This window comes from Fonticula alba (assembly GCF_000388065.1).
Source record: "Fonticula alba strain ATCC 38817 unplaced genomic scaffold supercont2.2, whole genome shotgun sequence".
In the NCBI taxonomy this organism is placed as follows: Eukaryota; order Rotosphaerida; family Fonticulaceae; genus Fonticula; species Fonticula alba.
The window spans coordinates 155,738-173,099 of NW_009242972.1; the positions used below are offsets into that span (position 1 = coordinate 155,738).

The 17,362-nt window shown below is 64.6% G+C and overlaps 3 protein-coding genes across 4 annotated transcripts in view; 2 read left to right on the top strand and 1 right to left on the bottom strand.

The window, feature by feature from the left end:
* Positions 1–3,999: 3,999 nt before the first annotated feature.
* H696_01052 (actin-like protein 2-A) lies at positions 4,000–7,105 on the top strand. Its single transcript, XM_009494937.1, has 7 exons — positions 4,000–4,295; positions 4,759–4,835; positions 4,992–5,237; positions 5,418–5,568; positions 5,670–5,892; positions 6,081–6,144; positions 6,521–7,105. The coding sequence occupies exons 2-7, from the start codon at positions 4,788–4,790 to the stop codon at positions 6,959–6,961; spliced, it is 1,173 nt and encodes a 390-aa protein (XP_009493212.1). The 5' UTR covers positions 4,000–4,295; positions 4,759–4,787; the 3' UTR covers positions 6,962–7,105.
* Positions 7,106–7,445: 340 nt separating this feature from the next.
* On the bottom strand, positions 7,446–13,618 carry H696_01053 (hypothetical protein). Its single transcript, XM_009494938.1, has 16 exons — positions 13,491–13,618; positions 13,236–13,397; positions 13,021–13,118; positions 12,781–12,897; positions 12,583–12,680; positions 12,418–12,488; positions 11,986–12,293; positions 11,750–11,916; positions 11,235–11,650; positions 10,142–11,096; positions 9,819–10,044; positions 9,552–9,699; positions 9,338–9,459; positions 8,412–9,211; positions 7,769–8,331; positions 7,446–7,646 (listed from the first exon to the last, which is right to left on the bottom strand). The coding sequence occupies exons 1-16, from the start codon at positions 13,573–13,575 to the stop codon at positions 7,510–7,512; spliced, it is 4,473 nt and encodes a 1,490-aa protein (XP_009493213.1). The 5' UTR covers positions 13,576–13,618; the 3' UTR covers positions 7,446–7,509.
* Positions 13,619–14,624: 1,006 nt separating this feature from the next.
* The window catches only part of H696_01054, a 6,983-nt gene continuing 4,245 nt past the window's right edge, over positions 14,625–17,362 (top strand). Inside the window, exons 1-6 of one of the 2 annotated variants that reach the window (XM_009494940.1) lie at positions 14,625–14,942; positions 15,113–15,313; positions 15,447–15,718; positions 15,851–15,924; positions 16,040–16,256; positions 16,328–17,314. In XM_009494940.1, the coding sequence (XP_009493215.1) occupies positions 14,646–14,942; positions 15,113–15,313; positions 15,447–15,718; positions 15,851–15,924; positions 16,040–16,256; positions 16,328–17,314 (2,048 nt within the window). In that variant the 5' untranslated portion in view covers positions 14,625–14,645. Of the gene's footprint in view, positions 15,314–15,446; positions 15,719–15,850; positions 15,925–16,039; positions 16,257–16,327; positions 17,315–17,362 lie in introns of both variants that reach the window. The other variant, XM_009494939.1, reaches the window with a different exon arrangement.

A 17,362-nucleotide genomic window follows, 5' to 3' on the forward strand; every position in this document is an offset into this window, starting at 1 on the left:
CGGAACATCCTGCCGGGGTGCCGGCCCGCACGCCCATTCCCCCGCCCCGCTGCTGTGCCATCGTCTTGAACACCAGAGCGTGCCGATCCTCCGTGTCGTATCGCTGGCATGTGGGCGCGCTGTCTGTCGGTTCTCGTTCGCCGGCCGGGCGCGACAGCCTAACGGCCGAGTGAGGAGTCCAGGGGACCCCAGGCGCAAGTGTGTGGCGTGTGTGCACGCGTGCACACACGCAAGCACCGGGACAGTTCGCCAGGCTCCACGCCCATGCTTTGGCATGTGGCTATCTTACGGAATTACAACGAGGGACGGGAGACAGGTCGAAAGGGCGAGAGCCAGTCAGGCAGAGATGCACACGGAGACACGAAGGCGAGCCGCAGGCCAGGCACCGGGGCTTCGACGAAGAGACACAGCAGCCAGCACACGCAAGAGGCCGCGAGGGGCGGGCACGTACGCTGGGAACCAGCGCGGCCCCGCTCGCCCCCCCCCCCCCCCCAGGCCGCCTCTGCTCCCAACTCTCCCAACAGCCATTTCCCCTCCCGGGTAACGTGGCATCACCGGCGTTCTTCGGCGGCCACGGCCGAGTGAACGACCCGCTCGGGCTCCGGTGTCTCTATGGACCCATACCACGGAGCCAGGGGCCCGAGAGGCGGGGGCGTGCTCGTGCCAGCAGCCCGAGACAGGCCGGAACCGAGCCCAGGAAGTCGGTCGTGTGCGAGCGCGTGAGGATGTGTATGAGCCACCTCCCCGGCCCCGCCCCCCCCCCGCCCCCCCCCCCGCTCTCCCTTTCCTCTAGGGGCCTCGGGGCTGGGGTCTCCACCGAGGGGAACATTCGAAGGGGTGCGTCTCCTTGGTGGCCGAAACGGCTGCCGACATCCATCCTCGCTGGGAGCACCCCGCGCGCGCGCGCGCGAATGCGAGCACCAGGCCACCACGCCCGCACCACGGTCCCCTCTCCAGGCCAGTCACAAAAGACCCAAGGGAGCGGCGAAAAGGCCCCGAGTGGATGGCTCCCTGCGGATGCCCCTGAAGCGGGGCACGCGTGGACAATCTCCACAAGCGAGGACCCGCTCCCCTCCAGCCAGGCTTCCCCCGCCCCAGCCTGGCAACATTGCCGCCCCAGCGACTGGCCGACAGGGGGCGGCGTCCTCCCGGGCCATCACACAGGCCACCGAGATGCACCTTCACCTTCGAGCGCCATGAAACAAGGGGGGGGAGTCGCCCCAAGGCGCGCATGGGCCAGCACAAAAAGGGGGTCCCAGCAAGGCTGAACATCCTCCCCCCCCCCTCTGGGCGATCACCAACCACCCTCCCCGCAGGACGGGGTCTCCAAGTGGCCGGGGGGCGGGGAGAGGGGGGGGGGGGGAGGCTGGCGCACACCAACACACGCCGCATGTCCACCGTCCCCGGCACTCCGCGCCCCTCCGGTGCCGTGTCCTGTCTTCATGTGCCTACATGTCCTCCATGCGGCGCGGAGTTCTACGCAGGAACCTGCCATGATACCCTCCGAAACGCCGGACCGGATGCGTAGACACACGCACCGGAGAGGAGAGGGGTCGAGCCCCTTGCCCGCTTCGCGGCCCCGACCTCGCCCTCCGTGGTCGAACATGCGACCCGAGGCGTCAAACTGGCCCCGGCTCCAGCCGCCGCCGCCCCCGCCGCCGCCGCCGCCGCGCCGCCCTCCCTGCCTCCCTGCCTCCCCACCTCCCCAGGCCCCTTTTGGCGCCTGCCTCACTCAACCGCCCGGAAGAGCCCCACCCTCCTCCGCCCTTCTCGAGACGCTCTCCATCCGAGGTCCGGCCGCGCTAGCCTGGACCCGCTGGGCCGAATGTTCGCCTCTCGGTGTGATTAGGTGTCCCCGTGATGTGTAATGTCATTGAACAATGCTGTTCTATTGCCACGGAGATCGTGTGACGATGAGAGGGTAATTTCGAAACCGCCCTCCGGGCGTTCCGGTATTTTCCCCCCCCCCCCCCCTCGGCCAGTCAACCAACCCAACCGGGCCCAGCTTGGGAGCGTGTACCGGTGGCCGGTATTTCCGCCAGCTCCGTCCTGTGAGAGGCCCTCTGGAATCCGAGGGGGGCATTAGCCCGGGAGGGGGAGGAACAAGAGGGGGGATGGTCGGTCCACGGTAGGAGGCATTTTCCGCGCTCCCCTTGACAGAGGGGGAGAAGGCCATCGACGGGGGCGATAGAATGCGCGAGAGAGAGAGAGAGAGAGAAAGAAGAAGATGATGATGATGAAGATGCTGAAGGAAAGGCACCGAGGGCGGGGGGCTGATCGGGGCAAGCCCTCAACGGCCAGACGGCCGTTCAGTCGCTCGCCCACCCGCCGGCCACCGCCCCTCCCCATGGGGCACTGATCTCCACACGAAGAGGGAAGCATTCCCCGTGCCCGGATGTACATTCCTTGAGGGCCGGCCTCTTCGGCCGCCAAGTCGATGCGCAGGGGAGGGCCCAGGCGGGCGAGTGGGCCGGCCGGCCGGCAGACGGCACATGCCCCCACGCGCAGACTCCTCGCGTCGGGCGCCTCGCGCGATGACCCTCCCGGCCCTCGGGCTGTCGATGACGAAATCCCCACAGACGTAGGGTTGCCGCCCCACATCCCAGTCCTCGGAACCTGCTGGCTCTCCGGGCTGAGGGGACCCGGCCCAAAAAGAGCGGGGTGGGGCAGGGCGGGGGGGGGGAGGGCGACGGATGAAAAAAGGGGCGGCACCTGGTCGGCATCCCGCTCGCCAAAAAGTAAAATGCCCGCTCCCCTGGCCCGGCACCGGGCACAGAGGGGTGCATCGAAAGACACACCCTCCAGAGGACCCTTGATGCTGTATTTTCCCGGGCAAGAATGCGTCCGAAAGCCAAAGCACCACAATGAGGAACATGGCCGATCAGGCGGGGCGGTGCCACAGCCAGCTCGGCAGACGGCCGCGCTCTACCGGGAATCTAGTCGAGAAAAAAAGGTCGGCGCCGGGCCGATACACGCGAGGGTGGGGAGGATGTTCGAAGGGGAGCCGGCCGAAGTGCTCCCCCCCGGGGGGGGGAAGGAACAAGGGACGACAGAGAAGGATACAGGTCCCCCCTCGTGCTCGGGCACAAAATACCGTGTATGTTGAGCGTAATATCTTATGCATTTATCTAACCCGCCCTCCAGGCGCGGAGGGAATGCGCTTGGGCCAGCCCATCCCCAAGGCTCGTAGGCCTCTCATCTGCATGCCCCCCCCCCCGGTCCCCCTCGCGCTCCCCCCTCCCCATGCCAGCCCCGAAGTAGGGACCGGGGCGGCTCCGGAGACTGCGGGAGTCATGAGCGGTAGCGTGTTTATTTCTTCCGGCTCCCCCCCCCTCCCTCCGCGGCGTCTGGCCGGATGGTTAGCCGTTGGGGCTGCGCCCCCCGCTCCCGGCCCCGGGGCCACGTACATTCCCTTGCCCATTCTGCTCGGGGTGGGCCTGCCGCGTTCTCCGTGCCCCCCGCCTGTTCCCGCCCCCGAGAGGCCCCTCAGTCTGGTTCCTCATGTCGGCCTCCCCCTGCCTGGTGCGCCTTGCTAGTGGTCGGCCGGGTCAGGACGCGCCTCGTTCTTCCACTGGCATGCGCCCGGGCGCGGGCCGCACACACACTCACACACACACATGCATAGACACATGCCCTGCCGCACCCCAGGGCACCCGACCCCCGCCCACTCACATGTCCGGTGCGGCAGGCATCGGGCGATACATGAAGGAAAACCCCGGAACGGAGACAGGACCGGCGCGGCGCGCTCGAGTGTGCCAACCTGGCCGCTCTTTGTTTTTAATTTCCCCAGCTCCCCGCCCCCACCCGGGCCGACTCGCTCTCCTTCTCTCTCTCTCTCTCTCTCTCTCTCTCTGCCGGGGCCCGGTCGCCCCGTTCCAGTGCCTTCGGGCCTGGGTGTCTCCCGCTCACGGCTGGGGGAGGGGGGGGGGGCTGGGGACGGGGCGGGGCGGGGCAGGGCGGGGCGGGGGGCGGCTTGGTCGCACGTTCCCCCCCCCCCCCTGCCCGCTCCCAGCCCCGTCCGCCGCTCCTCGCGCCCGGCCCCCCTTCTCATTCAGGGGCATCAGCACATTCGAACTCGGTTGCCGCGGCCCCGGTGGCCGGCCCCCGGCCCCTAGTCCGACAACATTGCCCTCCCGGCGCCCTCGCCCTCTCCAGGGAAACGGGCCCCAGTTTTTTCGGGCGTCGCACCGACTGCCTGGGCGATCACCCCCGGCCACAACAGGTGAATGGACCCCCGTTCGTTTGCCCCTTTCTTCCCCTCTCTTTCGCCCCTGTTCCTTTCGCTCTCCCTCCGCGTACATACCCCCTCGTTCTGCCCTGCCCCCCTCCCCCTCCTTCTTTCTCTATCTCTCCCTCCCTCCCTCTCTCTCTCTCTCTCTCCAGACACCATGCACACACACACACACACATACTCGCCGCACAAACTCCCTTTTCATCTGCCCCCCCTTTCTCGCTTCATCGCCTCTCCCCCGCCAGTCCGCCCATCGCCCTGCGGCACCGCCTCCGCCGCCGCCGCCGCCGCCGCCGCATTGCATCCTATGGTGCAATGTCCTGCGCCGTGCCCTGCTGCTTCCTCGACCTCCCGCGCCTCGCTCGACCGACGCTCGCACACTGACCACAGTGTCTCTTCCCGCCCCCCCCCCTTCCCACCTCCCTCCTGCCCCTCCCTTGCCTCTCGACTTCCCGGCTCCTCTCACTGCCGGTGCTCCTGGTGGGCATTCCTGTCGTTGTCGTCGTCGTCGTCGTCGTCGTTGCCAGTCCTTGTCTGGAGTTTGATCCACCCCGCCATGTCTTTCCAATCCAACCAGGTCATTGTCTGCGACAATGGTACCGGTGTACGTTCTTTCCCTTTTTCCATTTCTCTTTCTTCCTTTCTCCCCGTCCCCCTTCACACTCCCTTCCGCCGGAGCCTTACAACACCTGACACATTTGCCCACCTTTGCCTTCCCTCATGACCCCTCTCCCCTGCCCCCCCTCCCCCCGGCGAGCAGTTCGTCAAGTGCGGTTACGCCGGCTCCAACTTCCCTGAGGCCGTCTTCCCCTCGCTCGTCGGCCGGCCCATGCTCCGTGCCGAGGAGAAGGTCGAGGGTGTCGAGATCAAGGACATCATGGTCGGTGAGGCCGCTTCCAAGCTGCGCTCCCAGCTCCAGCTCTCCTACCCCATGGAGAACGGTGTCATCCGCAACTGGGAGGACATGGAGCATGTCTGGAAGCACACCTTCGAGGACGTCCTGAAGGTGCGCATGTCTCCCGCTTCGCTTTTCCCCGCTCTCCATGGCTCCATCTGCTGCCCTCTCCCTTTCTCCTTTCGGAGCACCGCGTTGGACCGGTGGCCGATGGCCACTTAGCTTACTCTAACACACACGCACACACGCACACATCACACACCCCCTCCCTCTTTCTTGCCCTTGTCGTAGATCGACCCCCGCGACAGCAAGATTCTCCTCACCGAGCCGGCCATGAACCCCCTCCGCAACCGTGAGCTCATGGTCAAGACCATGTTCGAGAAGTATCAGTTCCACTCCGTCCATGTTGCCATCCAGGCCGTCATGACCCTCTACGCTCAGGGTACGCTGGTCGGCCATTTCCCCCCCCCTCCCTACCTCCCCTTCTCCGGGGCCCCAGCCACTGACAGCCTCCCCCTCGCCCTCTTTCCCATCGCCATGCAGGTCTCCAGACCGGTGTTGTCGTCGACTCCGGTGATGGTGTCACCCATATTGTCCCCGTCTACCAGGGCTACCAGCTTCCCCACCTGACCAAGCGTCTGGATGTTGCCGGTCGTGACATCACCCGCTACCTGATCAAGCTCCTCCTCCTGCGCGGTTACACCTTCAACCGTACCGCCGACTTCGAGACCGTCCGCCAGATCAAGGAGTCCCTCTGCTACACCGGGTCCGTTTTTCTTGCGTCTCTTTAGCCGCGGCCCTTTCCCCCTCTCCCTGTCCATTTGCCCATGCTCATATGGGCTTCCCCTCGGTCCCCCCCCTCCCCCCCTCCCCCGCGCCCCTTCCCTTCTCCTCCCCCCCTCACCCTTCTGACAAATGCCCCACCGCCGCCTGCTTCTGCTCCATCCCACCCAGTTACGACCTCGAGCTTGAGAACCGCCTCTCTCAGGAGACCACCGTCCTGGTCGAGCCCTACACTGTATGTAGCCCGTCCTCCTCCCGTCCTCCTCCCGCTTCCCACATGTCCACCTGGCATTGTCCTTCCCCATGTCCATGTGTTTGCGGCCCCGCACACTGACACATCATATCCCTGCCCCCCTCTTCCCCCCCCCCCCCCCCCCCCCACCCCTCTGTCTTCCTCTCTTGCCTCCTGTGCTCTCCTCGCTCGGCGCCCAAGACATCAAAGCCCACTCGCCGCCGGGGGCTCGCTGGCGGGCTTGAGCCCGCATCCATTTGGCCCCCAGGCCAGGCGCCGCTGGCACCGCCCCCGGCCGGCGCGCACCCCACCCAGCCGTCACTATCCGGCCCGGGGCCCCCTGGACCCCCCCCCCCCTGTCCGGCTCTCTCTTCGACAGCTTCCCGACGGCCGTGTCATCCGTGTCGGCTCCGAGCGCTTCCAGGCCCCGGAGGCTCTCTTCCAGCCGTCTCTCATCGATGTCGAGTCGGTCGGCATCGCCGAGCAGCTGTTCAACTGCATCCAGGGCGCCGATATCGATCTGCGTACCGAGTTCTACCGCAACATCGTGCTCTCCGGTGGTTCCACCATGTATCCCGGTCTGCCCTCGCGTCTGGAGAAGGAGGTCAAGCAGCTCTACCTCACCCGCGTGCTCAACAACGACGTCGAGCGCCTGAGCAAGTTCCGCATCCGCATTGAGGACCCGCCCCGCCGTAAGCACATGGTCTTCCTTGGTGGTGCTGTCTACGCTGAGATCATCAAGAACAGCGAGTCCTCCTGGATGACCCGCCGTGAGTACGAGGAGGAGGGCCTCGAGCGCCTGATGAAGAAGTTCGCCTAAAGGGTGCTGATGTGGGATGTGCACATGCGCATGCGTTCCCCTCCCCCCCCCCTCTCTCGCATGTCGTGTGCACTCCTCCCCCATTCATCCCCACTTTTCAGACTCCCTCGCTTCATTCTTCCTCTCTCTCCCCCCCCCCCCCCCGGCACACGGGATTCCACCCACGCCTGCTCCCAGTTTCCCTCGAGCCAATCCCCCTCTCCCACGTTCAAACCTCCTCTTCATTCTCAATCCCCCCCCCCCCCCCCTGGCCGTGGGGGCGTCCCCGTGTAGCATCGCCGGTCGTCCACCGCCGTCGCCCCCGCTCCCTTCCCCTCCTTCCCCGTGTATCCCTTCCTCCAATCTACCAATCATCCAAAAGCGTGTCTCTCTGTGATTTCATGCGTCTCGCCTTGGCTCCCCCCGCCCCTTCCTCCTGGTGCTTTGACCTCACCGCCTCGTCCTCCCCATCTCCAGGAGTGAGGCCACCCGTGCTTTCCCCACATCGACAAATGGGTTGTGTGTATTGCGTGACCTCCTGCAATGGCGGGGGAGGGGGGTGCACGGGGCTAGGAGGAAAGTTTGGCATATTTGGGCGGGCGAATGCGTGTCCGGTAGATCAACCACACAAAGGGCGGCAAGATGGCTGGCGCCACAGTGGCTGCCACCTTCCAGAAAAACTCCAACGAGCGGATGAATTCCGAGTCTATGTGCACATACGCACACGCACACGCACACGCACATGGACGTAGGCAATTATGATGGCTCGTTAGTCCGGCTGCAGAACAAGTGAGGGGGGGGGGGGGGGGGGGGGGGGCCGCCACATACCGTAGTAATCCCCAAGCCACCAAAGGCTGGCCATGATGTAGAAAACCACCGAGGCAAATACAGCGCAGGCAATGTACCCATGCCAAGACTTGACCATTAGACAGAGCGTCAACAGCTGCCCCAGAAGCAGCGCCGTGAAGCTGACCGCCAATAGCTCACGCAAATCGCCACTCGGCGAGACCACCACTTGGGCGATGCCGAGCGCGCAGCAGGCCTGCCACATGGCCAAAAGTGACCAGCCGATGGTTGACCGGCTCCCAAGTGGCCCGCCACTGGAGATTGACAACTTCTCAAAGCGCCGGAGTAGGCCCCCAGCCGTCAGCCATTCCGGAAGGTGGAATGTCCGAGAGCGATACCCACCGGCGGAGACCGCGCTGTATCGCGAGCCCTGTGCCCCCGACCCGGCGGTGGCCGCCGCCACACCGGCGGCAAAGCCAGAGGGAACATGCACCTCCGGCCGCAGGTCACGATACAGCTCCGGAAAAGCCAGGGCCACATCGGCCGCGACGTCTCGATCCAGGACCAGGGAAAAGACCGGCGCCATGGTGAAGAATGTGGTCCACCTGCCATGCAGACGGGGAGAGTCAGCCCGCTGGGAGTCATGCGAAATCACCGAACAGAAGGCTGGCATTTGCCATCGTACCCGACCAGCAAATGGCCCGTGTACAGGGCCACCGGCGAGGACCAATAGAGCGCCGAAAAGAGCGCCTGGGCCAGGGAAATGATCAGCCCACGGTGAATGATCACCATGCTCAGAGTGGCCGAGCGCTTGTAGCTATTGCGACCATGGACCAGCAGCAGGCGCCTCAGGTCGCCGAAGCGCGACACACTGACATCCGCCGCCAGGGAAGCTTGCGAGCCCTCCTTGCCCCGGATACCGACACCCACCTCGGCTGCCAGGATCATGGCCACATCGTTGCCACCGTCGCCGATGGCGCACACAATCGGTGGCCGGTATTGGGCCGAGTCCGAGGCCGAGGGGGCCGGCCCGGGGTGGTGATACCCATCATCGCCGCCGGAAGTACCGGCTCCGGCCGCCGAAAAGAAGTCCCCAGTCATGCCGGCCAGTGGCTGGTCGGCCGAAAGGTGCCCCTGCTGCCGATGTGGCTCCAGGAAGCCATAATCATCGTCCGGGTCATGCCGCCCGGGGGCATTGAACAGAAGATGGCCCCCATCGTCATCATCATCGCCATAGTGGCCGGACCCCAAGAGCGGGTGATGGTGATGATGGGGATGGTATTGTTGCTGGCGGTGGGCCGAGCCGCCGGCCGGGTTGCCGCCATGTGTGTCCCTCTGGCCGGTGACCGGGCTGTTCGTTGGCTTGCAGCTGCGAAGGAGATGCACGATGGCGGCCTTCTGCTGGGGGGACACACGAGCGCACACCAAAGATGGCAGGCCAAGAACCGCGGTGCGGAACTCGTGCGGGCAAAAGTCGAGACACGTCTGTCGAGCATCCACACGGGCGTCAGTCATCTTGCTCGAGGGGAGCAGCACGAGCAGGCTATGCACACATATGCGGGGGGAGGGGGGGGGGGAGGAAAAAGGGAGGAGCCGGAGCCAAACACATACTTGCAACGACACGCCGTCGATAACAACACAGCCCTCTTCGCCTGCGCCGCCACGGGAGCTGGACGAGCCGAAGCGTGCAAGCATGGAATCCAGATGCTCGGCGATGTCCAGAGGGTCGGTCACTACCACCACGAGAGATAGAGTCAGACAGGGCCAGTCCCATTCGGCGGGAGAAGAAGAAATAGTGGGAGGGAGGGGAGGAGGATAGATGCACCATTGCAGATGGCATACACGGCGGCCGTTCGTGGGACAACACGTGCAGCTCGAGCCACATGCACCGCCGTTTCCACCCGATCGCCAGTCAGAACCCAGATTTTGACTCCGGCATGTCGCAATGCCTCCAGGGTCTCCTTCACATTATCCTGTTGTTGGCCCGGGCAGAGGGGGAAAGAGAGAGAGAGAGAGGATACAACCGACCAAGGCGAATGGGCATTAGCACAAGGAGCGGCCTCGGCAGCGAGCAAGCATACTCCCGACGAACCTGCAGTTTGTCCTCCACCCCGGTGACTCCGAGGGGATCCATGCCCACCTGTTCGAGGGTCGACTCGACGATGGACGTGACAGCGAGATCCCCACCACCGGCAGGGCCCCGAGCCACATTCAGCCGGGCTACGACCGAGGAAATTTCATTCGAGGACAGAGGGCGTCGACAGAGCACCAGCGTCCGAAGGGCATCGCGTGCCATATTCGAGCACTCCTCATCGACCCTGGGACAGGGGCAGGATAGATGGTTGGTCAAGGACAAAAGAGCTGGCAAACAGAGGGAGGCGGGAGAATCCGGGATGGCGGGAAGGCAACTCGCACCAGTCGTTCCAGCGGAGAAGTGGCCGCAAGGCCGAATCCGCTCCCTTCAGGATGTACCAGCCACCATTGCGCTGCTGGCCGGCTACCTCGGTCCAGAAGCGTTCGGCCCCGGCCGGAGTGACGCCCGCTTCGGGGTTGGCCACCGGCGGCCGGAGCCGCACAAGGATACCCATGCGTCGACGTTCGGACGAAAAGGGATCGATGTGGAGGATGTCGAAGACCAGCCGCGCGACGCCGCGCTCAAGACAAGTCCAGCTCCCCTCTTCCGGGGCAATGGACCGGCTCCCGAGCGCGGGAGCCAAATGCGCGGGCCACGACCGGCCGGCCAGGCGCAGCTCCAGTGCCATGGCCTTGGGTGTCCGGGCCGCCAGAACCACACCCACCGACGCACACCACCGGACAAGGGCCAGCTCGTCCGGCGAGGCAGCCTGATACTCGGGCACATGGTCTCCCCCATTGTCAAGCATTTCCCGTACTCGGGAGTCCAGCTGCTGCTGCTGCTGGTGCTGCTGCTCCTGCTGAAGGTCCTCCTCCTCGCCGGCCGAGTCCAAATCCGACCGCAAGCCGGTCGAAGAGGAAGCGGGCCGCACAAGGGAGGACCGGGGGCCTGAGGCCGCATCGAGACCCGAGGCCGTCGTCGGGGCCGTCTCAGTCACCAGGGACACACTGTGGCAAAGGGCGATGCCGAGAACAGCCGCCAGAAGGCGAGACTCATCCGATAGGGGCCCGGCCGGCGGGGCGGCGCTACTGGCGCCCACTTGACCCATGGTGCCAAGGCGTGACAGAGGCAGGAGCTCGGACTCCGAGGGGCTCTCAAATGCCGGGGTCGGATTGCCGGTGTCTGCCAGCAAGCCAAAAACATACTTGGCAAGACGCGAGCGAACCTGCGCCATGGCATCAAACCCGAGAGCCGGTCGGCATGAGTGCCCCAGGGCCAAGCGTCGCATGAGCATCACTGATTGGGCGGGGGACAGCCGGGACCTGGTCAGCAAATGGAGGAGAGGCACACAGGCGACAGCACAGCTGCAGCCAGATGCCGAACGCCGATTTCCCCATGAAGTCCCCACCAATGCACTGGCGCCGTGGTGCGCACCATTTTGGGTCAAAGTACCGGTCTTGTCGGTCAGCAAGAACTCGATGCGACCAAGCTCCTCCGGGATGTTGCTATTCCGCACGAGCACCCCTTCCGGAGCATCAGCCCCGGCAGGGGCCTGCCCGCCGGCGGAGCCGTTGTTCGCGCCGGATAGCGGCTGAAGGGGGATGGCCGCGCTGCCAGTGCCATTGGTTCCGGAAAAGGGCGCCGCCAGAAGAGCAAGGCGCCCAGGCAGATCGGCCAGCTGCCGGAGATTCGGCGACCCACTTGGTGATCCACCGAGTGTGGTGAAATCGTCCATGGCCGTGGCGCTGGAGCCGGCACCCAGGTTATTGGAGACCGGCTCACGGAATGCCTCATCAGTGGAGATCTGGTGCGAATATACCGCCTTGGCCATGTCGAGGTTGAGGCGCAGGCTGGGGTTTTGATGTCAGTCTTGGACCGGCCAAAAGGAATGCTGCCCCCCCTCCCCCCCCCCGCCCCCTGGGACAGCAAATCGATGTCCACGCCGGTACCTAATGGGGATGATGTTGGAAAAGAGAATGACAAAGCGGAAGGTCGTGACTCCGAGAGCGGCCAGAGTATCCAGCCCGGCCAGGGGGCCATGGAGAAGATTTCCGCCGGTGAAAATGCCCACCGCCACCAGGACAATCGACAGGAAGATCGTCAACAGGAAGAGCCCCTAGCATGGAGGTGTCAGCGGGAAGCCGCATCACAGGCAATTTGAAGGGCAACAGCGGCCGGAAGGTACCTTGGTCAGGCGGTCCAGCTCGCGATCCAGGCGGCTGACCTTGACAGCGCCACCGGCGCCCCGGGATGTGGGCTCATTGTTCAATGCGGCTCGGGTGTCGGCACCGGTGCCGACCACCAGACCCGTGGCGGACCCGGCTGCGACCACACACGATGCCCACAGGGCATGGTCGACGGTCAAAGGCTCCGGTTCGAAGGATGAATGGTCGCGAATGACAGTGGGCTCACTTTCGGCGGCCACCCCATCCAATGGCGGCTTCGGGGTGAGAAGGCCGCAAAAAGAGTAGATGTCCTTGGTTGGAGGGTCGACTGGGCCCAGACAGGGGACCGAGGGAGAGGGAGAGAGAGAGAGACAGGGAGAGAGGGAGAGAAAGGGAGGTCAACAGGTGGGCCCTGGCGCGGGCATGCGGAAAAGGTCCATTTCCCGGCGCACCATGAACCGAGGCACGAAGATCCTGGAGGCGATTGGCCTGCCCCAGGCGCTGACTGTAGGACACCGCGGTTCTGGCAAAATATCGGACAACGTCAGCAACAGAGCACGGGCCGGGGCTTGCTCATGCCCGGAGGGCAGAGGGAGAGCGGATGTCCCCTGGCGTACCGGATCTTCCAGTCGGTCTCACCATCGAGCTGGTCGGTGCGCACATAGCACACACCATCAGCGTCAGTGGTGTGGAGCAGGACCAAATCCGCCGGGATCTGAGCCCCAAGCAGGGAAATACCATGAGGGGGGAATGTCAGCAAGCGATCGGCACACGGGTGAGGACGGTTGCATGGCCCGGTGCTCGCATGGACGTACCCGCTGATTGGCCGAAACAATGATGATGTCACCCACGGCGAGGTCACAGCTCCTCACCGGCACATGGACTCCATGCCGTGCGAGATCCACCTTCGTGTATAGTTGCGAATTGACATCCTGGTGGCCCGGAGCAGCCGCCACAGTTGTCAAGGTGACAAGGAGAGGAGGATCCATGTGTGAGAGGAGGCCGAGCAAAAAGAAAAGAAAAAAAAGAAAAGTGCGAGTCGAAGGTAAACGCACCCGATCGCGTCGCCAGCGGCCCACCTCATCGAGCGCCTCTCGGAGCAGCGAGGCGCCGATTACAAATACCAATGGAGCCACATATGTGAAGAGATAGCCTGTATGCGTGCGGAGTGGCAGGAAAGGGGCCGGGGATGGGGAGGGCCAAGTTGGGTGTAAGAAGGACGGAGGAGAGGAGGCAAGCAAAAGGGAGGCGGCAAGATCGTCAGACGCACCGACTTTCAGCGCAGGGATGAATTGCGAAAGGGCAATGCAGAGAAAGTAGAAGTTGAAGAAGAGCCGAAACTGCGCGGCAAGCACGAGCGGCACGAACGACAGGATGTTATATCGGCGATTCTTGACCACATTCGGGGAATAGATCTCCTGGGGACCGATGACTGGCATGGTAAAGGGGTGGGGTGTGAGTCGGGCCATCGGAAAGTGGTGGAGCTGGCTTCCCCTTCCCAAGATCACTCCGGAGAGAGACACACCTGGGAGGGAAAATTGCCGCGGAAGGGTCGCGGAAATGGGCCGACTGGGGCCCAGACGGGCGCGAAGCGCCTGAATGAGGTTCATCTGACACGTCCAGTCTCCTTGGTGCGAGGGTAGCGCTGTGATCGGGGGGGGGGGGGGGGACTTCACCCTCTCTCTGTATGTGTATATATATATGTGTGTGTGTGTGTGTGTCTCGCGTGTGCGAGTTCCCTCTCTCTTTTACTCCTGCTCGGTCTCTAGCTCACAGGGACGGCCAATCGGGTGTCTGCGCCAGATGGCAAGGGACGAGCAGGCGAAGAGGAGGAGATATATAGGTATGTATGTCTAAAGAGAGGCAGCAAGAAGGAGCAAAAGGGAAGAGGGAGAAAGATGATGGGGAGAGGTGGCCGGGAGAGATCACCATCTCGCCGTCCTTCCCAGCAGGCACAAAGATCTCGCAGCTGCGGCCGTCTGGGGCGCTGACCGATGCCGTGGTCCACTTTCCAGCCACTAGATCGATCCGGGAAAAAGAAAGAGGGGGCCCGACCCGGAGTGATTCCCTCATGATTGTTTCCAGGATGCCCCCCCCCCCCGTTGGGGGAGACACACACAGCCCCATATGCGTCCATCCCTGCAAAGAAGGACCGTCGGGTTCTCTCCCCAGCGTCCAGTTTGCTACGCCATCTACGGCTTCGAGAGCCGGGGAATGCCAGCCCGCCCCCCCCCCCCCCCCAACCGGGCATGTCCACCCCTCTGTCCGCCGGAGAACCTCGGGCTACGCCACCCAGGATCCGGGACGGATGGGCCTACCCTCAACTGCCAATTCTCCGACTCTTGTGACGGCTCATCAGACGGGATGGTTCGGCGGCGGTGAGAGAGAGAGAGAGAGAGAGAGAGAGGGAGGGAGAGGCCCAGCGAACGGATTCTGCCCGGGGCCCGGCCTCTCACGCATGCCCTTTCCTCCGACCCAGGGCCAGTCTAGGGCCCACCCGCGCCGGCAAAAGGCTTCCTTCGTCCGGAGGACACAACTTTCTGAGGGGCTCTTTTTCGGGCCGTCCGCCCCCTGCCACAGGGTGCCCGCGAGTATCCCCCCCTTCGCCTACTTTCCCCTCCTCCCCCCATCCTCGGCCGCTTTGCTGTCTTCTCCCCCCCCCCCTTCTCCCCTCCCCCGCATGAGCCTCAGCTTTAGCCAGCAGGCCGGGAGGCTTGCTGCCGGGGCCGGATCCGGGCCGGCTCCCTCCTCTGCTACTGGCGCTGCCCCGGCTGCCTCGGCCGACTCGGACTCGGCCAACTCGAATGGCGTTCCTTCGCCCATCCTGCCGGCTCTCTGCTCGCCGCTGCCTCCTTCTCTACGATCGATCACCGCCGATGACCACCAGTATGCTCCAGCCCTACCGGTGGTTGGGTTCCATTTTGACTCCATTCTCCGGTCCCCGAGTGGTGGCTCTCCGGCATCTAGCGCCAGCCAGGTGCGCTTCTGTCCATGCCCCTGCCTCCGGGCGTCCATGCTCCTGACAGCTCCCTCGCCCCCCTCGGCTTCATTGTCCCCATCTCTCCATCGGTCTCTGGGTCTCCCTCCTCCGGGGGAGGGGGGCCCTCTGGTATCTTCCTCCTGCTGGTGCCTCACCCTCACATCCAGCCCTGGGCCACACACATGCGTAACGAGATCCTCGCCTATGCCCAGTCTAGCTTGGGGAACATGCATGCCATCGAGCTGGATTCGGCCTTCCCCGAGCCGGAGCTGATTGCTGCCTGCGGCTCGGCCTCATCGACCAACCATCCGCTTCCTGGCAGCCTCGGTCTCATCAATGTCCGGCAAGTGGCCCATAACTTTCGTCAAGTGCGCACTCCATCGTTGTCGCTCATCCTGACCGCCCCGGGCTTGCTTCCTCTCTTGTGGCAGCACTCTCACCCTCCCCACTGGCTCGGCCACCAATGTCTCTCTCCCCCCCCCCCCCCCCCTCGGCGTCAAGCTCCCTGGCACTGTTGTGCTCGTGCGACTGATCAACAACCCGCTGAATGGGGTCTTGGACTTGGCCAAGTTGGATAACGTCAAACTCGGCGACTTGGGCGAGGATTCTCCCGAGTTCGACCCCCTGTCTTCCTCCCCTCCGCCCAGTCCGAGCCCCTTCCTGCCCACCGCGGCCGCCACCGCGCCAGGCGTCCTGCAACCACTTAGCCCCGATCTCAAGAGCCTCGAGAAGCAGGAGGAGGAGCACCTTGTGTCGGAGGTTGTGGCTTCTCGGTGCGCTATGGCCTCCATGCTACTCTGCCCACTCGCCCCCCTCCCGTCCCGTTCCGTCCTGCGGGCATGCTCGCACACCCCCCTCCTCTGTCGCACTGACCGGCATTTGTCTCCCCCTCATCCTCACATCAGGGTTTCCTGGTTGGACCTCTCCACGCGTGTGGTTGTCCTGCTCATCTCCCTCCCGCTCCTTTCGCCGCGAATGAGTGCGTATCCTGTGCCCTCTCATTCGCCTCGGCTGTTGTCATTCCCACTGAACTCCCTAACATCACGGCCATTTCCCGGCCCCTCCCCCCCCCCCCTTACTCCCCCGGTGGTCAGTCTCGCCCGATGTTTTGGAGCATGCCCAAAAGCGCCACACCCGCCTGGCCTCGGTCCTCAATGCATCAGCCAGCATTGCGGTCAGCAGCTCGGGTACCTCATCGGGCGCGGTCCCCGGCAATGTAGCCCCCTTTGCCCGGCCAGCCCACCACTCGGGCAACTCCCTCATTGTCTTCTCCAAAATTGGTCTCAAGGACTCCCTGGCCTTCTTCAAGAAGTGCGCGCCCCTGTTGGTTGCCAAATTCTTTGCCCCTCGACCGGCACTGACCTCGCTCAATTGGGTCTCAGTTTTGAAGAAGACCTCCTGTCGCCCACGCAGCTGGTGTATCGGACCCGCGCGGCCATCATCAGCCAGCTGGAGCTGGATGCCCTGCCGAAGGGGTCCCGCGTGCGGCATGTTCTTGGCCGACGGATTTCGGCCTGTGTTCGGGCCGGCTTGGCTCTCGAGCAAAGTGGCCCCATGCGGGACACCCTGACACATTATGGCGATGCGGTGGTGGCCCTACGGGAATTGGCCGGGTTTGGGGTTTTCTCCGCGGCCGGATCGCCGCCGATGTCCCCATCGGTGGGCCCACTTTCCGCGCCGGCCAGCACCCGGGCCTCGGTCAACACATCGACCACCTCTCTGCCCGCTGTCGGGCCGTCGGGGATTGGCGGCTCGCATACGCGCTTATCCCTCAGCAGTTTGCAGGCCTCAGCCGATGACCTTTCCGGCCTGGAGCCACCTCTCGGCCCGGGCAGCGGCACGGCCCTGGTCGAGTCCCCGGGTGGGGATGGCTCATCCAGTTCGCTGGATGTTCCGGAGCTCACGGGCGAGGGGGTCGGGACAATGGCCGGCGAGGGCATCTCCACGGCCATCGAGAGCCCGGTGCCCTCGCCCCGGCTTGAGACCCACTCCGAGCCCCAAGAGCATGCTGCTGGCTCGCCGAACATTGGGACCTCGGGCGAGTCATCCTCCGGCCAGATGACTCTGGAATTCCTGCTCGAAGTTCGCGGGGTGGCCGAGTGGCTCTTCGCCCGGGGGTGCTTCACCCACACGCGCCTCCTTCAGGCGGAGCTCTCGGTCCTGGGTCTGGCACAGCCAGAGGTCATCCTCAGCCGGCTGCGCGCCGGGACCTACGGCCAGCTTGAGAAGGAATGGCTGACTGGCCATCTGAGTTTCGCCCAGTGGCTGTGTGATCGCTTTGACGAGTCCAACCCCGGCGTCGGCCCGTTGGACCAATCGATCAGCTCCAGTGCCTTGCACATTGACCATTTGACCTGGATCGCCCGGCAGTATGTTCTCCCCATGTGTCTCCCCCCACTCCTTCCCCCCCCCCTGCC

What these genes read in the sequence shown, in the direction of transcription:
- H696_01052 (XM_009494937.1), top strand. Translation starts at nt 4,788, where the DNA reads ATGTCTTTCCAATCCAACCAGGTCATTGTCTGCGACAATGGTACCGGT. An exon ending in TCTGCGACAATGGTACCGGT is followed by an intron (nt 4,836 to 4,991) that starts GTACGTTCTTTC and finishes CCCGGCGAGCAG; the next exon opens with TTCGTCAAGTGCGGTTACGC. An exon ending in CCTTCGAGGACGTCCTGAAG is followed by an intron (nt 5,238 to 5,417) that starts GTGCGCATGTCT and finishes CCCTTGTCGTAG; the next exon opens with ATCGACCCCCGCGACAGCAA.
- H696_01053 (XM_009494938.1), bottom strand. Translation starts at nt 13,575, where the DNA reads ATGAACCTCATTCAGGCGCTTCGCGCCCGTCTGGGCCCCAGTCGGCCC. An exon ending in GCGGCAATTTTCCCTCCCAG is followed by an intron (nt 13,398 to 13,490) that starts GTGTGTCTCTCT and finishes TTACCATGCCAG; the next exon opens with TCATCGGTCCCCAGGAGATC. An exon ending in ACGGGCCATTTGCTGGTCGG is followed by an intron (nt 8,332 to 8,411) that starts GTACGATGGCAA and finishes TCTGCATGGCAG; the next exon opens with GTGGACCACATTCTTCACCA.